The sequence below is a fragment of the Euwallacea similis genome, chromosome 5, assembly GCF_039881205.1.
Source record: "Euwallacea similis isolate ESF13 chromosome 5, ESF131.1, whole genome shotgun sequence".
Lineage (NCBI taxonomy): Eukaryota > Metazoa > Arthropoda > Insecta > Coleoptera > Curculionidae > Euwallacea > Euwallacea similis.
The window spans coordinates 887,853-915,193 of NC_089613.1; the positions used below are offsets into that span (position 1 = coordinate 887,853).

General features: G+C 36.3%; 3 protein-coding genes across 7 annotated transcripts in view; all 3 read left to right on the forward strand.

Moving 5' to 3' along the window:
- LOC136409185 (SAM and SH3 domain-containing protein 1-like) overlaps window positions 1–8,711 on the forward strand; it is a 110,256-nt gene extending 101,545 nt beyond the window's left edge. The window contains exons 6-17 of one of the 3 annotated variants that reach the window (XM_066390537.1): window positions 1,596–1,757; window positions 4,150–4,206; window positions 4,560–4,632; window positions 4,686–4,843; window positions 4,899–5,074; window positions 5,124–5,297; window positions 5,351–5,468; window positions 5,522–5,702; window positions 5,754–6,248; window positions 7,343–7,560; window positions 7,649–7,847; window positions 7,899–8,711. In XM_066390537.1, coding sequence (XP_066246634.1) covers window positions 1,596–1,757; window positions 4,150–4,206; window positions 4,560–4,632; window positions 4,686–4,843; window positions 4,899–5,074; window positions 5,124–5,297; window positions 5,351–5,468; window positions 5,522–5,702; window positions 5,754–6,248; window positions 7,343–7,560; window positions 7,649–7,847; window positions 7,899–8,116 — 2,229 coding nt within the window. In that variant the 3' untranslated portion in view covers window positions 8,117–8,711. Of the gene's footprint in view, window positions 1–1,595; window positions 1,758–4,149; window positions 4,207–4,559; window positions 4,633–4,685; window positions 4,844–4,898; window positions 5,075–5,123; window positions 5,298–5,350; window positions 5,469–5,521; window positions 5,703–5,753; window positions 6,249–7,342; window positions 7,565–7,648 lie in introns of all 3 variants that reach the window. The other 2 variants (XM_066390538.1, XM_066390536.1) reach the window with 2 other exon arrangements.
- A 2,767-nt stretch (window positions 8,712–11,478) lies between these two features.
- Window positions 11,479–16,183, forward strand: LOC136409039 (glutamic acid-rich protein). Of its 3 annotated transcripts, none has more exons than XM_066390321.1 (9): window positions 11,479–11,686; window positions 13,119–13,291; window positions 13,343–13,456; window positions 13,503–13,707; window positions 13,965–14,038; window positions 15,300–15,370; window positions 15,421–15,648; window positions 15,705–15,789; window positions 15,846–16,183. In XM_066390321.1, exons 2-9 carry the CDS (start codon window positions 13,151–13,153, stop codon window positions 16,002–16,004), a joined length of 1,077 nt encoding a protein of 358 aa, XP_066246418.1. In that variant the 5' UTR covers window positions 11,479–11,686; window positions 13,119–13,150; the 3' UTR covers window positions 16,005–16,183. The 3 variants fall into 3 exon arrangements, with proteins under 3 accessions (XP_066246418.1, XP_066246417.1, XP_066246419.1); XM_066390320.1 differs by having other exon boundaries at window positions 11,480–11,686; window positions 15,418–15,648; XM_066390322.1 differs by having other exon boundaries at window positions 11,480–11,686; window positions 13,170–13,291; window positions 15,418–15,648.
- Window positions 16,184–16,554: 371 nt separating this feature from the next.
- Window positions 16,555–26,574, forward strand: LOC136408930 (J domain-containing protein DDB_G0295729-like). The gene is made up of 5 exons (XM_066390152.1): window positions 16,555–16,855; window positions 22,291–22,464; window positions 24,133–24,717; window positions 24,984–25,106; window positions 25,172–26,574. Exons 1-5 carry the CDS (start codon window positions 16,847–16,849, stop codon window positions 26,234–26,236), a joined length of 1,956 nt encoding a protein of 651 aa, XP_066246249.1. The 5' UTR covers window positions 16,555–16,846; the 3' UTR covers window positions 26,237–26,574.
- The last annotated feature ends 767 nt before the right edge of the window (window positions 26,575–27,341 follow it).

A 27,341-nucleotide genomic window follows, 5' to 3' on the forward strand; every position in this document is an offset into this window, starting at 1 on the left:
AGCTCGGTAACGAGAGGGATGTCAAGGACCTCCGAAATCGTGATTAAAACTTCTTTTCGCCAAAGGGACTCATTTCGGTAATAGCGACGACTTTTAGAGCGCCCTTTTGCTCAGGATTTTGCCAAAAAAACCCAAAAAGAATTTAGCTGGAACGTTGGCCTATGTGATCTCCTAGAAGCATTTCCCTCAGAGTGTATTTTTGAGTGATGTGAGAGAGAAAGGTCTATATGCTTGGCAAGGCCCTAGAGATGCAGAAATGTGGCTCAGCAGCCCCATTGTCAGAAACTTCTTTTATCCCTGAAGCACGTAACGAGCATAGGTATAGAAGATAAAAGGACATTAAGATCCGCCATATTAATTAACGAAAATTTCGCCTCGTGTGAGGTTCGAGTTGTGCACGTTTCAAAGGGGCTTTTCGGCATACGATCCACGATGGCGAATTCATCAAGGCTAGAAAAAGTTAATTAAGCAGAAAATTAAGCTCTCTCTATAGTACCCGATTCCGAGATAAAGTGTTGGGGATAACAAATGAGAACCCTGCACGCAGACACGCGAAGGTGTTGGAAAAATATACAGACTTCATACGTCACTGTCCAACATGAGAGCGGTTGTTTGTTTAATTGAAAAATTAGAAGGGATTAGTTTGCTTGGGCCGTGTCTGATGTTGTCGCGACATAAGTAATTCGTCTGAGTCTCATTTGAATATTACAACCACGTAGCAGGGGTTCCACCCTTGAAAACCACTGAAATCAAACCGAAAAAGCGGCGATAACGCTCTGGAATCGAACCACTTAAGGAGACCCTAATGGAAAATAGAGTTTTTCCTCGTTATTCGGTCAAAATTTCAAAATTTAATAACATCAGTATGAATGTCAACATGGAAACGATCGTTTCGAAATAAATTACAGTTGTGCCAACATAATGAGTTTTCAATATCGGCTATTAATTAGAATTAATAACTAATGCCGGAATTTAATGCATCCGAACGTATCAGGACCGAATGGAAAGTGATTGTGTGCAAATTATTTCCCCTTTGCAGTTTCCTAATAGGAATAAATTCATTATATGCGATCGATTTGCCATGTGCAATTAAGCAAAAATTTAATTTTAAAAATATGAAAATTGTGCCCTTTCAGAAGGGAAAATGGCTTATCTGAGCGCTCTGGGGTGCATCATTGTCAATGTCACGATTTGTCTCAAGTGGGGCTTATTAACCTCTTGTCTCAATAGAGGGGTGCCTTTTGCATCCCTTATGGCATGTACTATCTTGCTTTCAAGGGAACAGTCTGGCTTCAGTATGCGAATTTACCAAAAACTTAGCAAGAGATTTGCACTTTGATTTTTTCTACTCTCTTCCACCTCTCATGATACGTCACTGATATACTAACTATACTCACAGAAGTCGGATTTCGTGGACAATTCCTTATCGTTTCAAATTCTGTAAAAGTCAGTAGCGTTCCTCACTTGTCAGTGTTTCCAGGAATTTTTAAAAAATTAACGGACAAATGCGGCTTCTTCCTTGATTTTTTGCCCTGTGTGACCCTGGATTTACAAACTCAGTGGCATACCTCATTTTATCAATTTTTATTCTCCAGGTTGATACTCCAGACAGTGTTCTTCAATCCGGTTTAGGGCTAACCGACTTAGGGCAACACGCAGTAATTCGATCCATGGTGGACCCTTTGGACTATGATAGACTTCGGCATCTGCAAATGAACGGAGGAGCTCCCACATCGTTCGAGGAGACCATTTATAAGGTAACCTTTAAATAACATCCCCCAAAAACAAGTGTAAATCAGCTTGTCAACGTGGAAACTAAGCTCCGGTCCACTTTTTTCGACCCAGCAACATCCCCCTCCCTCGAGACCGAGGGATTCCTTCCTGCAGCTTTTATTAGGGGTAGTTTTACGGCCGTCAGCTTTAAGGGATGACCGCTAGAAAGATTCTTGTTGCTTGCTTTCAAGGTGCGTTTGCCTCAGGGGTTGTTCCAATCCCTAAAAAATTGCTTTTAAGAACTACCCCTTTTCCACATGCAGCAGTTTTCATAACGTCTTATGACTGAGGTTAATGACTGAGTCTAAAAGAAAATGTCCGATATTCCCGGATATCGGGTTTGATTGGGGCGGATCGGTCACGTGACACATTTGCAGGGTTTCGGTGTTTCCCGATGGCCACTTAAAATTCCCTAGACGGTCGTTGGGAATCACGAGGTCTCGTAAAAGTTTATCCACTGCCTCGTCTAGTAAATAGGTCTCTGTCTCCATCCAGAGTTTTGGAAATAAGGGAAGTGTCAGAGTTGCATATGCAAGTTCCTGATTTTTAACGTTTTCTAAAATATATTGGGTTCGACTGCATCACTGTTTCTCCGTTAGTCGAGATGAAAATTTTACTGCGGATGCACAGTACATGGGGAAGTGTTCGCTCCGAAATTTATAGATGCGGATAGTCTATTTGGATAGCTACACTTTTTCTTAATTTTATTTTTTTAGGATTCTCAAAGATGGTTTTAGTAGGCCGCTGTTTCTTCACCTATTAAATTGATTTTTTTTTGTATAGACGCAATATACCGCACGGCTCTAAATTGTTACTCCTTCTCCCACTTTTTAACGAATTATTATTTTTGAAAAATTCAAAAGCAGCATGAAATAAGACAAAAAATACTATCTTTTGACGTTTGTTTATATTTTTTTTAATGTTGCTTACGTCATCAGTAGCACAAAATGCAATTTTTTTTTTAATTGAAACATGAGTAAAGTGACATCTCAAATTAAAGATCTTTCGAAACTACATTGCATGGTGTATTGCAATTCAAAATGTATCCATTAGTTTTTAGGAAGAACAGGTATAATTTTAATAGATAAAAACTATTTGTGAGCACAATAATCGAAAACAAACCAATTTCCTATCAACAAACAAGCTTTTTCACTATTTACGTACTATTTAACTGATTTTGAATTGCATTTTTTACCACATTTATAACTGTTTTCCTGGAAAGCTAATCGATAGATTTTGAATCGCAATACACCATTAATTATAGATTTGAAAGATATGTAATTTGAGGTATCACTTGACTCATGTTTGAATGTTTAAATTTAAAAAAAAATGGTCATTTAACGCTACCGGTGACATAAGCAACATTTAAAAAAATAAAGGAATATCCAAAGATAATATACTTTGTTCTATTTAATGCTTTTTTTGAATTCATAGAAAATAATAATTTGTAAAAACGTTGGGGGGGGGGGGGGGGGGGATTGAAAGCCGCACGGTATATAAGAATATACAGTCCGAAAATCAGTAACGTAGCTAGTCAATTTGCGTAATTGTAATTTTTCAAATATTCCTAATTTTTTATGGATTTAAAGTGTTTTCTCGTCTCTTCAAGTACGGCCCTTCTACGCCATTGCTTATCTGCTTATCAAGTAGAAAATTTTACTATGACTACATAGCGTGTCGGACAGTATTCACTTTGAATTTCATTGATGCAGGTGATCTATTTGGAAAACTAAAATTTTTCGGTATCTGAAGTTTTTCCAAATATACTTTCTCTCATCATCAAATATGGCCCTGTTACGCCACTGTTTCTTCTATTTTACTTATCAAGTTCAAAATTTTACTCGAACGTTTATTGAGTTGGACTTTTCCCCTGCAAAATTCATTGACATAGATAGTTAATTTGAAAAGCTCCAATTTTTCTCATTTTAAAATTTTTTCAAAGTAAAATTTAAGGCATTCTCAAATATCGTTCTCCTTCACCTCTGCCTCTTCATTTATCAAGAAGATAATTTTACTACATATACACAATACATCTGCTCTAAAAATTGGCGTAAACGGTCAATTTGAATAACTGCAATTAAAACTGTGATTTCATGAGCCCTCAAATCTAGTCGAACTATTCAACTATTTACAACATTTTATTGTATGTTCATAACGTACGTATAAGTATTCACGTCGAAACACACTGTAAATACAACTTTTCAAAATTTTTTGCTTTCGTAAGTTTTAGATAGATTAAGGTCAGGAGCGAGCAAACATGGGTTTAAGAATTTAATTAAATTCGAACTAAAGGAGGAATTTATTGCCCATCCCGTTACTTTTTCCCGATGAATGTTAATTTATCCGTTTCCTAAAGTTTTTCTAATTTTGTTTCAGCTCAAGGTTCAAGAGGCGCTGAGGAAGAGGGAGAAATTCACTAAGGAACACGAAGAGGTATGATGAAAATCGAACGAGTTCTCACATTTTGAGCTCATATTCTTATACTTCAAGCATGCAGGTTTGCGCTTAAAAAATGAGGTTTGTCCTCCAAAAATAGTTAAATTTTAGAGGTGTTTTGCCTCCATGCTGCAGTCATGTATCAGAGGCAGGTCTAAGTGTTTTGGTTCGTTGAATCCAAAACCGCGGATAAAGAAGAATGGATAACCTCTGGAAATTTACGGGCCCAATAAGCAATTGCAATTATTCTAGGGCTGTTTCTAAATAAATTATGGGGCCCCGTTTTATTTAAATACAAACCACGGTTTCTCGGCTTATTGTTTATTTGCTCATGGCAACTATTTTTGCAGATTCTGAGAGACATTAAACAGGGTTTACTACAATTAGGCAAAGAAGGAATTAGAGGTCCAATGACCGCAACAGGTAAATACGAAATCTCCTTACAATCAACTCTCAATAAGGCATTTACTCCTTAGATGATACATATATGTATGATGATGACGTGAGAATGTTAGCTCCATCAACAGGATCTCACCCCCATGACCCGCGACTAGGGCATTGGTACGATGAACCCCCCTATGAAAGTGACCCGGAAGATTTTTTAATGGGGGGTGGTGGGCAGGCAACCATACAGGTACATAGTCCCCTCCCCTTTTGATTATGACTTAATTCATTTTTTTCTCCAATAGAATGGACGCGTCTGTTTTACCCTAAACGTACGTCCAGAACAAAAAAATGGGGAGGGAGTGATTTCATTGCGAAGTGCAGGTGACATTTCCCTCTCTACCGGACACTGTCAGACTCCTCGGAGAGGTCTAATACTACCTCGTGAGGCTGGATACCCGCCCACAATCATACCTCTTAGGTAGGTTCCCTTCCCATGCAGAGACAGTGAACCAACCCAGCAATTACAGGTCTTCCAAAGAACGGGAGAGTGGTGATTATGCCAGCTCAGATGTGCAAAGTGTGAGTTCCCGACTGTCCACCCTGTCCATGGACACTAGCAGGTCTGAGCTATTTGAAATGACCAGCATAATTTCTCCGCAATACTACACCCCTTTGGAAACTAACAAAACTAGACAGTTTAGGTCAGTTCCATTGACCAAATTGAATATTTTTTCTAGCTATATTTACCTTGCAGGAGAAATCACAATTACCCTCGAAGCGAAGATGGGCTATCTCCGAGCCAAAGCTCAGACTATGAGGATCAGGAAGAGTTCAGCAATTGTAGTCAACAGCAAGTTGCAACAGTCCATGTGGTGAGTTAGTAAATCATCATTGAAAATGAGAAAATTAACATTTCTGGTTTTAGTCGAGCGATGGTAGATCTTCCGGAGTGTCCAGTTTAGTGGGAAAAGTCCGAGGCCTCAGAGAGGATGTTCAAAGAAAAATTTCCAGACTCAAAGGAGAAGAACAGTCTCACAATCATCACGAGCAAACCCTCACTTTTTCTGCCAGTTCTGTGGAAAGTTTGCCGAGTGGCTCAGGCTCAAGTAAATGCCTCATTGGTGCTCATTTACCTTCCCTTACTCACTTTCTACTAGGTACTCAAGCATTGGTCAGGGCTGGCAGCAACCACAGCTCAATCTCCACAGACGAAGTTGAACCCTCAGAACAAATAATTATTGGAAGGGCCAAAGCTTTGGTGGACCAAAACCCTAGTCCCTATGACAAAGAAACTTTGAAGTTTAAGGCTGGTGATGTAATAGATATAGTTTCAATGAACCCATCTGGACAATGGAAGGGAGTTTCTCACGGTAAGAAGGGCACGTTCAAGTTCAAGAATGTGGAGCTTCTTACGGTCAAAAAGAAGGACCAAAAGTGGGTTAGAACCTTCAAAGGTCGACCGGCATCAGTGGAAGATTTGCTTCAAAAGATCGGGCTTGCTGAGTATATATCGGTTTTCATAGTGAATGGATATGAAGATCTAGAGCTTTTCAAGGAAATTGAGCCTTCAGATATGGATTATTTAGGGATTGTGAACGGAGAGCATCGGGCTAAGATTTTGACTGCAGTTCAGTTGCTGCATGAGCTTGATTGTAAGTTGCAAGAAAGCCTCTAATAATATTAGAAACTGCCACGCTGAAAGCTAAAAGCTCTTCATTCTATGTTTTTTTGCACGCCACTGTCTTTTCATCAAGACATAGTTCAAAGTTACCTGGTTTACTAATGGTGATTCTCTAATCAAATCCTCCACGTCGCTGATTGTATAGGGAATTATCAAATTCATAGCTGAAAACTAATGATTCGAATTCATCTCCCCTTTGATTTCATGTGTTTCGATGTAAATAACTTATGTAGGGTTGCTACGAGCTTTTCACTATTTCAGCTAGAATTCGCTTGGATTATTGCTGATGAATGCTCAAGAGCACTTTTAGCTGGAGTGTAAATAAAGCGACAGAAATGATTAGTAGAACGGCACTGATTTTTAGCGCACCTCTGTTCCCTTTTTCTGTTCGTTTTTTGATTATAGAGAGAATGTCGAGGTATAAAAAGCCATTCAAAGTTCAGGATAATAGACCTATAAACGTAATAAATAATTTAAAAAACTATTCTAAAGTGACTCATACTACCTATCTACTGTTTCCATCCTACCTCCCCAGAGCGCACCTCTGTTGATTATCTATTGAAATTCTGTACATCACTAATTGTAGAGGAAATTTAAATGTGTAAAGTGCATTAAACTCGGTGGCGTACGTCCTTTTCAAGAGCAATAAAAAATTTTAAAAAAGCTTTCAAAACTGCTTGTATCCTATAAAATCGCAGACTGAATTTAGAGGTGGAAAGATGCATTTAAATCAGTGGCGTAGTTTTTACAAGCGCAGTAAATAATTGAAAAAAACAAATTCCAAAGTTGCTTGTAGTATTTATTTTTGCCCTCCCTTCTCCATTCTGGCACGGCCTCGAAGTTTCTCTTATTAAATTCTCAAATAGGAAGTTTGGAAGTTGATAGATGGAGGGTACAATTCGCATTCACCAACTTCTTTATTCATGTTTTCTTTTGTTTCGAGAAGAATTCGATTTGGAAGAGAGAGAGTTTTGACGTTGACATTTACTGTGCGACATTGACGCTCAATTAAGAGTTGAGGAAGACGAAATGCCCTAGATGAACAAGGACAAATCCATATTTCAGCTGGAAGCGATCCAGACATCGCAGGTTCAAGCAGTGAAAACGACGATCAGAGAAATAGACGCGCTCCCTTCAACAGACGTCACTTGTCACGGGACTCAGGCTGCTACGACAGCCACAAGAGGGCGCACGCATCGCCCCAGAGTGACGCCAGCGACCACGGCGACAAGAACAATTTGGACTCGGTGGTCGAACAGTGCAACAACGAAATTCTGGCTAGGGTAGGTGCGTTGTATCCCTTGTTGGTTATACCCTGTTGCGCGCCTTAAATTTACATTTGACTTGGACAGTGTGTTTTCATGGTTTAAGGTGCGACAAGCTCAACAAAACCAAATCAATTTGAAAGGGGAGGTAGTTTACGACTTGAACATTCCAGTTTTGGAGCGTCGAGCCAAAGATTCGTATGTGTCGATGCACGGCCAAACTTCCTTGCTGGATCCCTCCAAAAGAGGTGTCCAGATTAGGAAGAGGTCTGACGAATTCTGCGAGAGCGATCAGAAGTTTTCAGGTCAGTTGAGCTTGGGAAAAAAGCAAAAAATAATTTTATTAATTTTTTTAGTGAAATACGTGGCCAATTCGGAGATCTCTGAGCAAGTGCAGCTGAACATTATCGGCAAGAGCTGTCTCAGCGAAAAATCCAGCGACAGCGGAGTGAGTAGCAGCTCTCTGTCTTCCACGCTGAAAGAGAGAGACAACCGTCCGATCGGAGGGTTTCAACACTTGGAACGAAGCAATAACTGTGCCAACACGTCCATTACTGCCAATAAACGAACATAATCAAAAGATGTTTTAGGGAAATTATAAATTGGAAATATTACTATGATTAATAGCTATTTATCTTAGGGTACTCGTTAGAATTTTCTATGCGATTTAACTCGATTGCGTAAGAAATTGGGAAGGAAAGGGGAGTTAAGTCTCAAGGAATATTGTGAGCTATTTTTAATATACGAAATATTAAATGTTTCTAAAAATAAGCAACTCGTGATAGAAGAATTATTAGTAAAATTGTACTTTTTTATAAACCTGCCTTGAATCTTTTGTATAATAACTAAAATATTTCAATTTGCCTTTTTATCTTCATTGAGAATAGCCCTCAGGAATGACCTCAAAAGCACTTGATTGTGATAGGCAAGTTGAACTTACTTGAAGAAATTTACTAAGGAAAGATTTAAGCTTTACCGGTGTCATTTCTGAAGGCAAATGCCTCACTCAAACTTTTGTTAAAAATTGGCCCTAATTCTGTCGTGCTAAGAGATAATATGGAATATCAAAATTATGTCATTTAGGTGAGAAAATTCTATGTGTAGATAAGATGTAAACTCATGTAAATTTTGTAAAAACTATAAGAATAATAATAAATGGCTAGTCTTTATTCTAGTTTCCTTCTCTTCCTTTCAAGTAGCCTAAGATTCGAAGTAACTTTTTAAGAGATAGGGAAACATGCATTTGCGCTATCCAGGCCGTGGTTGATCTGATTTAGTGTGATTAGGGTATGTGGAATTCAGTACCAGTCTTGTGCAATACCCACTAAAAACCCTTATTTTCTTTTCGTTTATGTTCTCAACATGTTTTTATGCTCTTTCTTTCTATTTCTCTCCCCCATCTTTTTCATTCGCGTGATTTCCTTCAACGTTCTCACCACAATCATTTTCACTCCTCAGCAACAGACGGACATTTCCTGCTATAACTCTTTCCCCGCATGTTTTTCAACCTCCCCCCAAAAAAAGTTGAATTTTATGCATCGAAATGCCGTGTGTTGTGGATCGTCTCTGAGACCACGAAATCAACATCTCTGATTCTCACTTCGATCTATGCTGCATAGATAAAGTGCCAAGGAAAAATAATAGACCCTGCAAAATAATTTAAAACAATTTTTGAAACAACCTCAGTGAATTCTGATACCAAATTTAAATTCCTTCTTCAATTCTTTAGCTTTTTGGTCTTTTACAGTATTATAGTATCTTTCCCCGCTTTCGTAGAATTCGCAAAAATACCTATCAGTACAAATTAAGAATTTAAAGGAAATAGGGAACAATATTATTCGACTCAGATATCCACTATCTCAAACAACTCGCAACATTTAATCAAATTTCTTAAAATATAAATAAATCTAAAAGGAAACAAAATTATTAAAATTATCAAAAATGTCCTCCTCCTAAAAGATGCAGGATTTCATTCTTTGCCTCGTAGACCAACGGACTCTTTAAAATATTCCAGAAGTTTTGTGGATGATGTTGCGTGGATCCACTATTCTATTTCCCAATTCCTCTTCTGTTTCTATTGGGGGTATGATACACTAATTATTTCAGATGTCCCCAAAAAAAGTCCAGAGTATTCAGATCGGAGGATCTAGGAGGCCACGACTGAGGTCCCTCTCGACTTATGCAAGGGTTGTTAAAATGTTGATAAAGGAACTTCTTCACATCTATAGTGAAATGAGTTCACGAATTGCTTTAGATGGTTGATAACTTAGCCGGATGATTTTTTCCCTTACTTCCTTTACATTCTTAACTTGCATCAATAGATATTTTTGCAAATTTTACGAAAATACTGCAAAACATGAGAAAAATGTGAACTTTTGCCATCCTGTATATCGAAAATTGGTCGTTTTTGGCCATAGACCTATTAATATTTTTTGTTATTTTGCAGAGTACTATGGCTCCCTAAAATATCTCCATAATGATATGTTACACCCATGTAGATATAACATTTTTTGTAATATACGTAGTAGAACAGTTTCGCACAGAGATGGCGTCCATAATTCTAGACGTTCGTAAAAATAATTCGAATTCCGGTATTTTATCAAAAATCGATAATTATTCATAAAAACATTCTTTATTTGCAATTTAAATGATCTTTATCCAATCATTGAAAGAGGCTAAAAACCGTGAATGAAAAATTGCTAATTTGCCTAATGTGCACACTGAAACCATCGGTGGATTGATGATAATAGAAACATGTTTTAATGGAGAACGTTAGGTATGATGGAAATGGGAATGATTGAAGAACTTTATTTTTTTTACCGAGAAAATGAGAATTTAAAACCTAGAAGCAGAATCTAGGTCATCCTCGGGCGTTCGAGGGCCAAAGTAACCATTTTGGTGTTTATCAATAAAGGTATGTAGGTTGATAGTTATGCAGACAGATGGCCCTCATAGTTCTACTTCACGCTTAAAAAAAATTATAATTAATAATTTATAATCGATAAAATAATAAAATAGAATTTGTAATTTACCAGTAAATTGTTAATTATTAATAATTCGCCATTTATGTATGTAACCAGTTAGGAACTGCATGGTTGGTTTTGTGCAACGAGTGGTATTGTACTAAACGAGCGAAGCGAAGTCATGCAAAATGACACAACTTACGCAAAGCACCATTTCCTGATTATTTCCATAGGTACATGATCCTTTTCAATTTTTCCGTTAACGATGGGAAAATCGAAATTTAAAAAACAGATGTTTAAATATATTCGGGATGCGTAGTGTTTGCTAGACCTCGCTGATTTTCTATTTTATTAAGAGATTCTTCTGTACTTATAACCCATTTCGAAACCCAACAAAACCTCTCCACTTTCAATGCATAAAGGGCAAACACTGCCCTTTTCCAAAAATCAAAAAACCAAATTAAAACTCTTTATTTCAGTTTCTGAAGGGGTTGGCCTAGATAACGTCCGTTTCAGTCATTAATCACAGTCCCTATTCCATTCAAACCCCCCTTAATTGAATATAATATTACGTATTACCTGTATCATCAATTTTGAATTTTCACATTCGCATAGAAAGTGCAATATAGGCCACATGCACATGCAGCTTTCAGGATATTGCAAACCTGAAGGAGGGCTTCAAAATATGAAATTTCCTTCGGTTTTCTTTCAATCACACGACTCAGCCTTGATTAAAGAAGATGTCTCTTCCTAATACAGGCAAACTCTCTTTAATGCAAAGCAATCACGAAATCCACAAATACCTATGATACATTTTTCATAAAAATTCATGATTTCCCATTTATTTACTGAGTGGATGACCCAGTGAATTTAGCCAACCAAGTTAAAGGCTGCGCGGAAAAAGAGTTTGCTAGAGCCCTTTTAGAGCTGTTCGCAGGGCTGTAACTTGCGCGTTTCGGCCCTATTATAAAGATTTTCCCAGGAAATCAGATTTCGGGGAGCTCGGGCCGTGCCTGTCACAGCTTCGCCTGCACTTGCAGTCGTTGGTGTAAAGGAATTCGTTCTTTGAATTGTTGCTGTCAGTGGTTCAGTTCTCCATTTGAGGCCATAGATTATAGGAATTGAGAAAGATTCATTTGAATTTAGACTACAAGGAAAGAAGTATCTTCAGGCGTTTTAAGGTAACGTCGTAATGGCATGATTTAAAGCCCTGCATAACAGGCACTGTTAAAGTAGAAAAATGTGCAAACCCCAAGTACATAATATGATAATTAATTGATGAATTAATGAATTTGAGCTCATTCATAATAAAAGTGAGTTTTTTGGATGCAGATTTCTCAAATCATTACAGATTTAGATCTTTAGAAAAATCTCTCAGTAAACGTATAGCGTCAATTGAGCCATTTACTATTTACCATCTAACATCTGACGAATAGATGCACCTGATGAACTTATCCAAGACATGCCCCTGATATTTCAACACCTTCTTAAGATTTTTAAAAAATCATATAACCTTTATCATCAGATTTCTTTGGTCACTTCAAATTTTTAATTAAAGATTCTATACTCATATGGCTTAAATGTAATACAAATCACTCTTATACTTACAAAAAACCTTTTTTTCGAAACTTTTTAAAACGACCCAACTGCAAAAATGGCCGAAATTTCACGCAGTTTTTTGTATTTTTCTCGGGAATTATCGTTACTTATTACGTTATTACGTTACTTACTATTAACCTAGCTTTAACTTTGTTGAATCAAATTTTAGGTTTTCTCAATTCCGGCATTTCTTTAAATCATATTTACATGAAAAATTTTGGTTATTTAGGAATTTTAAGTAAAAAATGGAAAATTTTCACATTTTTCGAAGAGGGAAATCATGAACTTTTCTTAGATATCATATAGATGGTTCTAGTAATGATTTTGCTGTCCAAAATCACCATCAAATATCCATTTTTAGTCACTTTAGTGTGACTTAAAAAAAATGATAAAAATTATGAGCTCAATTTAAAAAACCGAACTCTTGAAATGCATGCTACCTACGCCAGTGATTTTTCATTGACGGTCTTATAGAGAAAGTGTCCTCAATGAAAAAAAATTTCTATTCATCATTTATGAAATCAGTGGCATAGTGGAGATAAAATAGACAAAGTTATTTTAAAAAATTGTAGATATTTACATAATCTAACTCCAAAAGGCACGGATTACGCCACTGGATTTTCATTGAAAATTAGATATAAGAAGCATTGAGGAATTTTCAGTTCATGCTCTATAAAATTAGCGGTATACCGAGGATGTAAGCGACCAACAATTAATAAGAAAAATTCTAAACCTCATTAAAAATGTCAAATCCTTATTAAGATGCATGATCTATGCTAATGGCTTTTTACTGATAGTCTGATGTAGGAAAAAGTGGGAAAAAAATTAACCCTTAATAAGCACGTACTACGCTACTGGTTTTTCATTATAAGGATCAGATATATGCACCACCTTCAGTGGGAAAATTTTCAGGCCATAGTCCATGAAACCAGTGACGTACTGTGGGTGTAAACGCTGACTCAGAGATAAATGCTACTAAAATTATCTTTCATTAAAGCATTTTAAATATTCTAGCAACACTCTAAATTACTTTGAAAAACCGAATAATGCTAATAAGCGAAGAAGTCCAAACAGGGGTAGAGCTGAGGAAGAAAGAGCTGGAAGAGCGGATTATGAGGGACGGATTGGAGCTGCTAAAGAAACAAAAGGAAGAAGCTCGTAGAAGGAAGATTAAAGAGCAACAAGAGGTCTTTTATTACTCAGTAACAATTAACAAATATTAGAGTTTTATATTTAAGATGAAGGAAATGCTGGAACGCTATTGGCCATGGAGCAAACCCTCTGATGCCATACCCAGAGGGTTGCGTAATTTGAGACTGGAAGAAATCTTTCCTGACAAAGACTATCAAGATGTGAGTTTTTCAAATCTAAGGAACACAATCTTGGAACATTTTTTAGGCCAAAAGGTTTGTTGGAAGTCTGGATTTGGGTCGTCCAGGCTGTGGAGCTCCCAATATCAAAGATGGGCAACGCATGACCAAAACGAAAGAAGACCCTCTACTAAGGTTCCAATTGGGGAGCAAGGACTTGAAGAAGGCAGTCGAGAACTCCTTCCGATACAAAACAAATAAAGAAGAGCAGATGCAGTATAAGCGGGAATTAGGTAAGACGTACATATAAGAAACGCGACTTACATAATGAACCGTACAATGTAAATAAGAATTTAAAAGGAATTTCCTCCGAGATGATAAACTCGGTTAGGTCTGAGAAAATAGGCACACGAGGAGAAAGTATGTGAAATATTTGAAGATTCTCCGCTAACCAGAATGACAAACATCGAATTTTAATCATGGTTTTGGTGTGCTTTTACTTTTCATGAAAATTATATACAAATAAACATTCCTATAATTATTAATGCAGATAAGCTGGTCGAAGAGAAGAAGCAGAGACAGCTGAAGCAAAAATTTCTCGACGTTGAATCTGAAAAACGACAAGTGAGTCATTTCTCTTAATCCTTTAAGAGGCATGTTGCATGAGGCTGTGAGTTAAGTTTTGTGTAGTAAAGTCCATTTTTGTCCTGGAAGTTTTTGAAAACTCCCCCCTGGGGTTTGAGGGGACCCGGAGGGTGGCCTTGGAGACAGCCTCAAACTGTTGGACTTGGCTTTTTAGCATCCCTGGTAAGCTACACTGGTGGCTTACTCATTTGCAATAAGCCTATTGAGGGACAAAATCAATAACACAAAAACTCAGAAGAATGAGGAAAAATGTAGTTGATGAGTAATACTGCATGTTTATTGATAGTTGTTTTTATAAGATTTAAATAATTTGTTGAATTTGCGGACGAAGCCTCAGAGAGGACTTAGAAACTCAATTTACGTTATTTAATTTCATATTAGTTCTGGTTAGTTCAGGTTAGTTCAAGTTAGTACCCATCCCCATGAATCTTTTAGGATTTAGAAATACAATTTCCATTTGTTCACATATTATTATTTGCGACGAATCATTCGTTTAATTATTTGATTCTTGATCTTCTCTCATAAACGTATTCTTCACCAATTTTAGAAGTGGCAATGCGTTAAGAGCCTTTTAGGCAAGGGGCGAGAGCTTTTTCAAGTCGTAAAGATACCAAACGTGTACAAAATTCAATCCAGTTTTACCCAAAATAGCATATTTTCGAGATATCGATAAAGAAAATTTTAATCAAATGAACTGATTGTGCCCCTATACTGAGGCTGTATGACTCAATTGAGATCCTGGAAATATAGTTTGGGGCATCTTTATTTCAGAACGCTTACAAAACCCAGAAAATATCATCAATATGATCCTCATATCTCAGAAACAAAAAAAGGTATTAGAACCCTTATGAAGCTTATCCAGATTATGAATTGGAGCCAGTTTTATAAAGCAATTGCTCCACTGATTCCTGAGATATCAGCCTTTGAAATTTTAAAAATATCGGACAACCTCTAGTCGTCAACCCACATGAAAATTTTCGGAAAGTTCTTTTTGAGGAGTAGTTACCTCTTCTGGATAAGGGTCCTGTATTATTGACCCTGAATAACTCAAATAAGGTCCTTTAAACGTGAAACTGGGACTCTTCCTGGCTACTTCTCTACTTTCAATAATCGAATTTTAGGATCTGCATGCCCATTTCAAAACTTAATAGCAAAATTCAAATTTCTGTACACAATTGAATGGCCTGCATGTATTTTTACATACAGTTGACCCCCAAATTAAAAATCTCTGGATCTTTAGGGATGGTCAAACGAAGAAACACTGAGGAAACTGGAACAAGAGGCCATACTGAAGAAATGCGAAGACGACAGGTAAAAATAAAAATATATTTTTCAATTATGTTTTAATTGCTCTTCAGGAGGTACCAAAATTTCCGCAAATCCAAAATGGTACCTCCCAACCGAGTCGTCAAGCTGGATCCCATAATCGAGACTTCCAAAAAAGAATTCGTGGTTCCTGGAAAATCCAGAAAACTCTCACCGCTTTCCGGCAACAAGGAAAACGGTCTCGAGTTGGTAGATTTGTTGGCTAAAGACCGAAGAACCTCTATTAAAGTACCTCTAAGCAGTACTGATATCACTAAGGAAAAGTATTTAGAAGAACTAGCGCTTATTGCTGCCATTAGTCACTAAATTTATTTTCCAGGAAAAATGGTATTTGCAGCAGATCTGGATCAAACTACCTTAAGGACTTAACTGCTCAAATGCTCAACAAAAGAGAGCAGATTCAGGTACAGACATATTTTTCACCCCATGAAGCATTTTTGCGATAAAAATTAATCAACAGGAAATGAAAAGAAGGGATAATGAGACTTCGATGAAGCACTTCTCCACTTGGGAGTCGTTCTGGGGCAAACCAGGCAATGGGGCCCCTGGAAACACAACCAAGAAAGGGTCAATCGAGAGGCTGCTCTATCCTCAAAGGATCCCCATTGGGGTGGCTTAGATTTGATGCCAAAAATAGTTGTCAGGGTGGCAGTTTGAGCTCCCATGCATGTTCTAGATTTAGTAGGGTAATCGTTCAAGAATTGATAAATATAGACTGATTTCTATAATAGATCACTTTAAAAATTTAATTAGCAAATTAGTAATATATGAATCTATAAATATATCTATATAGATTCATTTCATAGAACATTTAGCAACGTTGCAATCTTCCTAATAGAAAACAAGTGGTAATTTGCATAACACCCTAAGGGGAAATTCGTGTAGTTGCTGCTGGGTATTGTGCATACCATAAATCTTACGTGGATTCTTCTTTTCTTTAACCATATATCACCACAGAAGAAAGTTATGAGAGTGACGCTCCCGGCTGATTAGGAACCATTGTTCAACAACACGAAAATATGCACCGATGTGTAAAAAAACTGACGCTTCTTTGGGGCTAAGATAACTCCCATGAAAATGACGAAATCAGAGCAAAGCACGAGTTAATTTTCTTAATTCCATGGAAATTATCTTGCCAATCAGTACTTTGGAAAGCCCGGCCTAACTGCCTCAAAACCTGCTGATAAACTTACCTGGCAAATTCTTGAAGATATATTATTAAATGGTACTATCGGTGTCATCAGGCACCGCCTCGTGTAACGCCCCGAGACACAATTGAAGAAAGAAGAAATTTCTGTTGAGATCTTCGCGAATCGTTCAAGGGGTCCGGTGAAATCGAAATCTTCTTCTTCATCGGCCTCAGTTGGTCTTCAAACGCGCTTCTTCTCGGTGGATTTCCGCACTCGGACGTGGGTGACCGGAAGAACCGTTGGTTAGTGACAACTTTTGAGGAGTTTTACGATGAATTGGGTGAGTTGGAGGAGTTTTCTGGTGGTGGGGCTAATTAAGGGTTGAGGCTTGTCGCAATAAGTCTGAAAGAGAAAAATTGAGACAAGTTAGAATGAGACAATTAAGACAAGAGAAAAGGTCATAAAATCTCCATTAAATCAGTGAGTGAAAGATTATTTATGATGAGTCACGTCTCTGAAGTTTAGAGATAAGATCTTTCTGGCGAGTCCGGGTTAAGCAAAGTCTAATTCTCAATTTAATGCTGCTCATATCGGATTAAACAAATGGCCCAAAAAGTCATTATAATGAGTGTACACAACTAAGTTTATATTAAGGAAAGATCTTTCTAGTGAGTCGACAATATTCAACTCTCTTCAAGTTTTTAATGTAATTTATATCAAATTCCACAAGTTATTTCGGGTTAAGAATGACAAATTTGTAAAAAATGTAAAGAATGAGAAAGTGTGAAAAATACTTCATCCAACAAAACGTATAACTTTTTAATAGAAATGTGATAACTTTTGGTCATGTTAAATGTTTTTATTGTTGAAAAGTGAGGATGTTTGAACATGGTGTATTAGATTTTTTTTAATAATTGAAAAGTGAGGGTATTTCATTTAATTTTATCGTGTTGTTTTTCACCTAAAAGTGACGAATTTTGACCTTGATCAATATATTAATGAGAAGTGAAAAGTTAGGACATTTGCTAATCCCAGAATATGAAAGTTCCAAAGTAAGGTTTACTCAATTTAGACTTTTTTCAAATTTTTTGAACCTCTATAACAGAATTTAAATGTTAGATTATGAGTTGATAATGCTGGCGTTTAAAAGTTGAAAAGTGAGCGAGTTTTCATCCGTTGCATGCGATTTTCATGATTGAAAAGTCAGGAGATTACATATTTGTAAAATTCAAAAATGAGGCCAGTTCATCTAACGAAATAAGTGCGTTTATGTGTGAGCAAATTTTCATTTCTTGAACATGTTTTTCTCTCAATTAAAAAGTAAGAATATTCGGACGCAAAATACTTGTTTATTTAATTGGTTAATTTATTTAACTTATTTACCTAAAGGCAAACTACATCAGGTATTGTATCATAAATAATTGTATTTAATCTTACACAAAGGAGCAATAATTACAAGGCCGAAATTTTTAATAATCGCCGGAGACTACAATTTCCGCCTTATCAGCAATCAAAACTCGCTTAAGAGATGGTTATCACTTCTGTTTATTAATTACATTGTGGGGTTCGCACCTATTGTGTTCAATGCTTAAAAGTGATGGTGACTGCGTAATCGAAGTTTAAACACGCAAAGGCCTTTAAATATAATAGAACGGTTTATATATACATGAATATACAGAATATAGAAAAAGTCTGGTTCTGAGGCTCAATCATGAGGATCTCGTTAACCATAAAAGATATGAGATTAGCTAAATTGGGACAAAGTAGAACAATTTGGAGTTTAAGAATATGCCGTTTCAAAATTTGAAAAATGCCAATAGGTTTCGGAGGTACTAGAAAAAAAACAAAATTTTGGAAAAACGTTTTTATTTTTTCCTCAGGTGATTTCGTGAGGTAATTCAAAACGATTGACACTTCATCATAGCAACTTCTCTTCTATAACGTCGCGATGTATCTGAAATCCGACGTTTTGATTTTCGGTAATCATCATCAACTTTGTTTTTTCTTACGGCCGCCATGATGTATTTTTAGATTTTTGAATTTAACTTTTTTATGATTACAATGACGTACCATATGTTCAGATTCAATCTTGCAGTTTAATACAATAATCTAAAAATAATAATCAAATGGGGGCTGATCTGGTGGACGTGGCGGACAAAGCCACCCTCATCAACTTGTTTTCTAAAAAATAAAGATTTTTTCAGTGTTTGGAAGTTTCTTCGAAAACCATCAGAATTTTAAATTATATTGTATATGTATAAGCTAACAAATTTAAATCCGTATGTGATACTAAAATAGAAAAAGCGTGGGAAGATATTATCAAGAAATGTAACTTGTCTCTTCCTACACCGATAGAAGCTAAAGTTCAGGTGTAGTGTCAAGACCAGATCGACCTCCCATCAGAAATAGAAAGTTCGCAACATTTCGCATATAATACACTACTTCTTCGAGATTATTTATACCTACCTATGTACGTTGTGACACGATTAACTTTAACCAACAAGGGTAATTACCGAATCTACTTCGTTACCTTTGGTGTTACACAAGGAGCAGTAATTTTCCAACTACTGGGTGTAAAATGAATGCCTCATTGTGTAGTTTTTGGACAATCCCACATTGCAATAAACGACAATTATTTAAGGCTTAATGTGCAGGATTCGAATTAAGCTTGGTAACTCAACACCAGGGGCTATATCAGATTTACATCAACTTTATGGCTGAAATGAAACAATGAAACCGCGCTTTTCTAGATGGATGAACAAGACAACAATGGCGTTTTGGGATGGGTGTAAATGGACCCGAGATTTCTTACCAAAATAGTGTTGCATAATAACAAGTGATCATCAAAAAAGACCTCGCGGTAAATGATCAACCGAAAACGGAGGACCTTGATTAAGCAATTTACTAGTCACCATCAAACAGCTGACAAATAAATAATGGGTGTTAAATGTGTCGGAAACATGCCACTGATGCTTCAACTCCTACTTGACGTGATTTTTAACGATAACCCTTTATAAGTATCTTATTTACTTAAAGCTTACAGGCAAGAAAGTCATCAAAACGGACAAACGAATTGGGCTGAAATCACTAAAGCGATGAGCCATTACGAACGTAATAACTGTATTATTAACAACCCAACAGGGTAATAATTCGCTGGTTTGTAACCGAAATGCGTTTTTTCAACAAAGTAAACGTTGTTACGTGTTACTTAATGTGCCAATCCCCTTTATTGGGGAAGACAAATATCTGAATGAAGATGATACGTTACTTTCTCTTTATCGCTCAGAGAATTTCGCTGTTTATACGCACACTTAAGATCGATAATAATAGTCTTTGACCGATTTCGAGTCACGTTAACACACACATCTATCGGCAATAGAAAAATTTAATTTCGGGGTTTTTTCAGACACCCGAATGTTGATCAATGGGCAATCAAAAAAGATGAGAAGAACAACGTTTCGGTTAATTCCAAGATAATTTAGGTTAATGAGGAATAAACTGGAGATGACCAAATTACCCATCTGAAAAACTTACTGGCGCAATGCCTAAATTTCTTGATTAACTTGGAAATGTGTGAATATAGAAATTAATTTCGGAAAATGTAGGGGCAAGTTTACTTTTGAGGAAATCTATATTGGGAATCACTACATTTCCTCTATAAACTGTCAAGTTTTCATTATCATGTATGTAAGTATGACCAGAGCCGTACCAGACGCGAACTCATCGCCACCATATACAGGGTGATTCATTTACAATAGGACAACCGAAAGCTGGAGAAGCTATGCATCAAATAATAGCGATTAGAGAAAATATGCCTTATCCAAAATTTGATTGTTTTGGATATATACAAGGTATTGAAAGTTAAGATTTTAATTCATTTTTTGCCATTATTCTAAAAATATCTAGGTTAGACACTTGAAAATTTTTAAAGTTATGTTTTTTTAGATGACGAATTATAATTTCTAGAAAATAAAAATACTCTTGGTTTGTTTCGATTTTGATTTCTCGTATTATCAAATTTAAACATAGTGTTCATTAAACAGATTTTCTCAAAAACGAATGGAGATATCGAAATAAAACAAGAATATATAATTTATGGAAAAATTATAGCCCTTTCAAATTTTGAATCAAAATTTCTTGTTAGACATACAGGGTAAAAAATTGTTAACTATAAATTCTGTAAAATTGACCATAAGTGACGCCCTCTATTAATAATGTGAAAATTGCGGAACTATGTTTATATGAACTTTTAATCATGAAATAAGCTAAAGAATTTCCCTCTTTCGTATGTACCTCATATTTAGGAACAACCTGTATATTTTCCGCTATGTTCTTGAGAAAACCTCCCTTGTAATGAGAAGCACTCTCTCAAGGAATTGCTTAAGAAAATCATCAACATGAACAGTCGATTTTTTCGAAAGAAATGGTAATTTAAAACACTTTCCCTGAGGTGTTTTTTACGAAACAGGTCACCGCGAGCAAATCTGCAATTCTCTAGATATTTCCGCAATGTTGAAAAAATTAACTGCAGACTTTGACCAAATTTTATTACATATTGTCAATACTTACTTCTAATTAAATAAATGTATAAATGAAAATTTCAGTGGTAGAGCAAGAATGCTAAATATTCTCTCAACGATTGCAAATTTTGCATATAGTACGTCCCTGAGTATTACATATTGAACAACTGCACTGTCACACTAAATACTCAGTGTCGGAGCGAGGACTCTTTAACGAAAAAATGTTTAAAGGTTATTTAAGTTAGGTTGTAGATTTGAAATTTTCCCTAATATGCCTTTGATTTTCGTCTAATTAAAGAGCCAATTATAGCACACATTAAAAATAACTCAGTGGCGTAAAGCATTTAAGAAGCTCATTTATAATGAGTCTGCTCGAACACGGAAACGCTATAAAGCTACGACTAGATGGTAACATTTCAGAATCAAAGAATCTTCAAGCATTAATTTGTGCCATCTTAACTGACTTATAAGGCAAATAACTATAATTTGAAGATTCACACCCAATAAGCAAACAGTGAAAACTACAGATGTGCGTGAGACCAATCGATTTTAAACACTTAAATGGTACTAAATTCCGAGAATAACGCAGAAATCCATTTATAAGAAACTTTCTCTTTCAGTGGCATCTCATAACGAGGACTTTTTAATTACTATATTATATGATTAAGAGGAACTATGTCATAGTTTGGGTCAAAAATTGGAAGATTTTAAGCCAAACTATAACAAATAGAAACTTGCATCTAAAACCTCGCCTCGGTGAAGTTAATGTCACTTTTCCTTTTCAAGCAAGTAACACATGTATACAGTGATTTTCCCTGCTTCCGAGCGGCAGTACCATCATCCATAACAAACAGGTACCACAGCTTTACTCCGGCATGTTTGAGCTTTCTTTTCGACCGCAACATATGCAAACAAATTGGGTTCTTGTGTTTGCCAATTGAAGGTGAAAATACCCCATTCATTTTCACTTATAACCGACAAATATTGGATCTGTTTTCGAGCTATTGTTGATGGTAAATAATCCAAACAAAGTTGTTCACAGAGCAACGAATTAAATTAATCAATCAAGGTTTCTTGGAAAAAATGTTATTGCGAGCCGTTTGAAAGGAAATATTTTCTCTGCGGCTTTTTTCCTTCTTTGAACGATTTCTCCAAGACACTGTTTATTGCAAATAATCAGGGTAAGTGTTACGGTTAAGTAGGTAAATGCTTTGCAGATCTAAAAGACGACTCTGATTAAAACAATTTGTTTCAGACTGGCGGCCTCATCTTCCTGATAACATTCACCTTAATCCGCCCAATTTTCGCTGATCAGGCGAAAACCTCAGATACATCCTCAACATCTGAAGGCACGGCCGCTGAGAACCAAACACCCCTTACTGAAAGTCAAGTGGAATTGGACTCACAGCTGCGATCAGCCTTACTAAAGGTAAGTTTTCGTCTCAAGTATACAGTATACTATACAGGGTGCAATATATCATCATGGCGATATTTCAAGGGGCGATACTACTCTGCAAAATAGCAAAAGAATGCTAATAGACCCATGATCAAAAACGCACCATTTTGAATATGCAGAGTGGGGTAAAGTTTCACATTTTTTCTCATATCATGCGTTTTTCTCACATATGCACTGACTTAAATTTTTTTAATTTCTAACATTTATTTTCTTTAAGACCCTCTACAACAAAATGCCAAAATCGTCGGTAGCCATATACAGGGCGTTATGATTTTTTGGATCATGAATTATTTTATTTTTACATTTGTTTTTAAAACACTCTGTATGAATTCTGACACGAAATTTAAATTATTTTTTCAATTCTTTAGTTTTTAGTGTCTTGCAGTATTCTATTATCTTTCCCCGCTTTCGTTCAATTTGTAAAAATATCTTTCGATAATAAGAATGTAAAAGATTAGGAAATTAGGATTTAAAATGTAAAGGAAGTAAGGAAAAAATAATTATAATCTGGCTCAGGTATCAATTATCTGAAGTAATTCGTACCATTTAATCAAATTTCTTAAAATTAAAATAAATCTAAACGAAAACAAAACTATAAAACTGTTGAAAATGTCCTCCTCCTCAGTCATGGCCTCCTAGATTCCCCGGCCTAAATAGTCTGGATTTTTTTTGGGGGCCACCTGAAATCACTGGTGCATCAGACCCTAATTGAAACAGAAGAAGTATTGCGAAATAAAATAGTGGATTCATGCAACATCATCTGCAATATTCTTGGAATATTTGAAACAATCCGTTGGTCTATAACGCAAAGAATAGAGCTCTACATCTTAGTAGGAGGAGGACATTTTCAACAGTTTTTATAATTTTGTTTTAAGAAATTTGATGAATTGTTACAAATTGCTTCAGATAATTGATAACTGAGCCGGATGATTACTTTTTTTCCTTACTTCCTTTACATTCTGAATTCGCATCGATGGATATTTTCGCAAATTATACGAAAATGATGAGAAATGCGAAAATATTGCAAGAGACCAAAAAGCTAAAGGATTGAAGAAGGAATTTAAATTTAATGTCAGAATTCATACAGGGTGCACCAAAAAAAGATACATAGCATGAAATAGTACATGATCCAAAAAAACATAACACCCAGTATGTGGCTACTGATGATTTTGACATATTTTTGTAAAAGGTCTTAACGAAAATAGATGTAAGAAATTTAAAAAATTTAACTCAAGGCATACGTGAGAAAAATGCAAAATATGAAAAAAGATGTAAAACTTTGCCACCCTATATAGAATAGGGTGCGTTTTTAATCATGGGTCTATTAATATTTTTTTATTATTTTGCAGACTATTATTACTCCTTGAAATATCTTCATGCTGATATTTCCCTCCGATATATAGTACTTCCGTTTCTAGAGCGCAACTACGATGATCTTAATAATCATAAAAGATATAAGGTCGGGTCAATTGACCTCACCAAAAATCATCACAATTTTTCAAATTTTAACTCAATATGTTCTTAAATTCAAAACTATGCAATTTGTCCCTATTTAACCAACCTCGTGTCGTTTATGATTACCAAGATCCCCGTGATTGAGCTCCAGAAACACACTCTCTATATCTTAAATAATCCTTGAAGGCCCTCACTGACCTGGAAAATGAAGACACGAACGAAACTGATGACGACATAGAGTCCTTTGATGAGGATGGAAAGAGCATTAAAAAGGCCCATGCGAGCGCCGTAACAATTTTCACTAACGACTTATCCATACCAGCCAAATCACCTGACCAGACAATTGCTAACGAAAAATTGAAAACTGAAGAAGATGAAGCCCCAAAGCCTCAATTCATTGTCTTCCAGCAAGGAGATGCAGTCACAACTAAATCAACATCAAGTGAAGAAATCTCTATGGATACAGAACATATAGTTGCAAGTGCTTCTAACAACTTTGACCCCAGAGTTGCAAAAGAACTGAACCCTCAAGTTCAGAAGATTGCGGGGTTCAAAAACCTGAATGTAATTTCAAATACCGAGCCCAAGAAGTCTAAGGCTATAATTGAAAAGTTTGCTATAGGAAAGGATGTGGAGGAGCCTTATATCAAAACTTATGTGAAACCTTTAGGTGAGGGGAAGAATCAGAATGAAATTGGAGAGAAAGAAGAAGTAGTTACTCAGAAGACTTTGGAGGTTTCCACGGAGGAGAATGAGGCCAAAGTAGAAAAGGTTGGTAATTTTTAGAGAAAATTAAATGAGGTTTAGTAGAGCTTTAAGAACCATCTCCATCTTTGAAATTGTCAGATAAATTTCAAGATAAATAAAGCAGCCTTTGTCGCGAATCTCATGACCGAATTAGTAAAAAATACAGCTCGCCGAAATCACTGAATATTGCGTTCATGAGCCATCTGCACCAATGTATTTTTGCACAATCGTAAATAAACACAAGTGCCCTAGAAGACCCTCAAAAAGTCCTCTTAAAATTTCATTTACAGGTACAGTTCTTTACGGCTCCGCTAGTGGCCGCATTCACCGTCCACCAAGACGAAAGTGGGTTCCCCCAAAAGGTAGAACCCATCTTCAAAAATACCATCACTCCCAAAGAGTCGCCCCAAAAGGTAAGCAAATCACATATTAACCAATAACAAATTAATCACCTTCCAATCCTGACTTCTCCTTACAGTCTCCATCATTGGAGCTGCAGCAGAAGCAGCAGCTTTTAGAGCAGGAGCTTCAAGAGCTGCGCAAGCAACAACAATTGCTGGCGAGAACTAACTTCAATGGTATTGAAGCAGCCAACCAGGGAGGAATCAACAAAGCCATCAACCAAAACTTCAACCATTTTGACCCAGTGTTCACGGAACCTGATAGGTCCGTTGTGTCCAAGCTAGCAACCATTGATCCTAGCCAATTGTTGAACAATGAGCCCTTTTTAAATAAATTTACTGCCAGTGAGGCTATAGTACCTCTGGACCTTAATAGACCTAAGAACCCAGAACCAATTCCAAATCTAAAGGATAATGGGGATGTTTCTTTGGTGCCCAGCATTAGCTTTGATCCATTGGTAGAAGCTGGAAAGCTTCCAGAGAACGCTCAGATTTTGCCCAATAAAGAAGCTTCTGGTTTCCATAATTATGTAAACTTGCCCAAGCCTTTGAAACAGAGTAACTTCCTAGCTTCTACTCCCTTTAACACCATTAATGCCAACAGGGTTCCAGTTGCTCAGAACAATGCGCCTCAGCAGGACTTCAGGAGTAACAACAATTTTCAAAACAATAACATTTTCCAGAACCAAAACCGATTTTTGAGGCAGGAGCAAGGTACCTCGAACATCAGACAGAATACCTTTTCAATACTACCATCGCAACAACCATTCCCCCCAAAATATGAGCTAAATCTGGTACCAGATCGGTTCCTAAGACAAAACGAGCAAAATTTCCTAACTCCCCCGCAAAACCAAAACAGATTTCTAAGAACTAATAACCAGAACAGGTTTTTTAGACAAAACCTAGACCTGCCTCAGACCTTCAATATCCAGCAGAGTATCCAGCCTTTCGGTGTTCAGTCTAGTAACAACAGATTCTTTAAACCTAATTTCAACCAGGAAATCGGTCAGCCTCAGAATAACAGGTTTTTGAGATCGAACCAAGAGGGTACGTTTAACCAAAACGCTTTCGGATATAGACCAGTGTTGCAGACCTACAAATACACTAACTCCTTTGGGTTTCCCAATATCCCATTACACTGAGATGGTTTTTTTTAATAAGCTAATTTATCAAGGGCAAGACATATGATATTTGAGAGCGTGCCATTGTTATGTTTGGGTCTGACGAGAAAAATTGTATTTTATGCCCAGTTTTTATGCATGTATATATTTATTTATTGCACATATATCTCTCTATGACCAGTAGGGTCAATGCTCAGTTCTTTCTTATCTATAAATTCATTTTCTCATTAGGTTAACATTTTACAGGTCTGATTTGTTATAATACTAAACAAGTTTCTTAGTCAGCAGAGCAAAATGTAGACAATCATTTTAGGTATTAATATTTATATTTTCTTACAATAAAAATGTTTATAAACGTTTTTCTTTATGTTTTTTTATTTAATACTTTTCTTCCCAAATACACTTAAACAAAATTTAACAAGCCTCAGGGTAATCAAACTTTTTGTTATAATGAAATGATTTTTTTTTTCAAAGCTTCTATAAGCTCTGAATCTCCAAAACTAGGAAAAATAAGTAGAGAGACATATACAGGTATCACCAGTTCAGATGGAAAAATAGAGATTATACAAGTGAGAGAAACACCGCACAAGGTTTAATATATCTCCGACAAAGACCAACGAAGTGGGTTGGGAGACTAGCGGTTAAAGTGGGCGGAGTCAGTCCAGTGTCTAGATCTTTCGCGATTTCAAAATTTTTACTTATGCAATTTCAAGTGATGGATTAATCTTTTTTTTCATTTACTTACATTATCTCATTTTCATCTGATATTTTTTAAAATTTCCATCGCCGCGAAGGCAGCACAATCGATACTAATCTAAACATCAAAATTAAGACGTTGGCCGGACTGGCTCCGCCCACTTCATTGGTCTTTGTTAGAGGCACATTAAAGCTTGTGCGGTCCTTCTCTCACTTGCACAATCTCTATGTCTCCACTTGAACTGGTGATACATGTATACTTGTTCTTGAAATCCAGTCCGCCACTGAGCAGAAGAAGGCAAGAGGCGTATTTAGAATTGAAGTGAGATTCTCAAAACTCTTGGATCTGAAATTCTACAGGTAAATTAAAAAATTCAGGTTCCAACAATGAGCCCTTAGGGAATTAATAAACTCACAACACATTAGAGTA

Excerpts from the sequence above, each read along its gene's own strand:
- LOC136409039 (XM_066390320.1), top strand. The coding sequence starts at position 13,151 with ATGCTAATAAGCGAAGAAGTCCAAACAGGGGTAGAGCTGAGGAAGAAA. Across the intron at positions 13,292-13,342 it reads AGATTAAAGAGCAACAAGAG|ATGAAGGAAATGCTGGAACG; the intron begins GTCTTTTATTAC and ends TTTATATTTAAG. Across the intron at positions 14,039-15,299 it reads TTGAATCTGAAAAACGACAA|GGATGGTCAAACGAAGAAAC; the intron begins GTGAGTCATTTC and ends CTGGATCTTTAG.
- LOC136408930 (XM_066390152.1), top strand. Across the intron at positions 22,465-24,132 it reads TGCGATCAGCCTTACTAAAG|GCCCTCACTGACCTGGAAAA; the intron begins GTAAGTTTTCGT and ends TAATCCTTGAAG. Across the intron at positions 24,718-24,983 it reads ATGAGGCCAAAGTAGAAAAG|GTACAGTTCTTTACGGCTCC; the intron begins GTTGGTAATTTT and ends TTTCATTTACAG.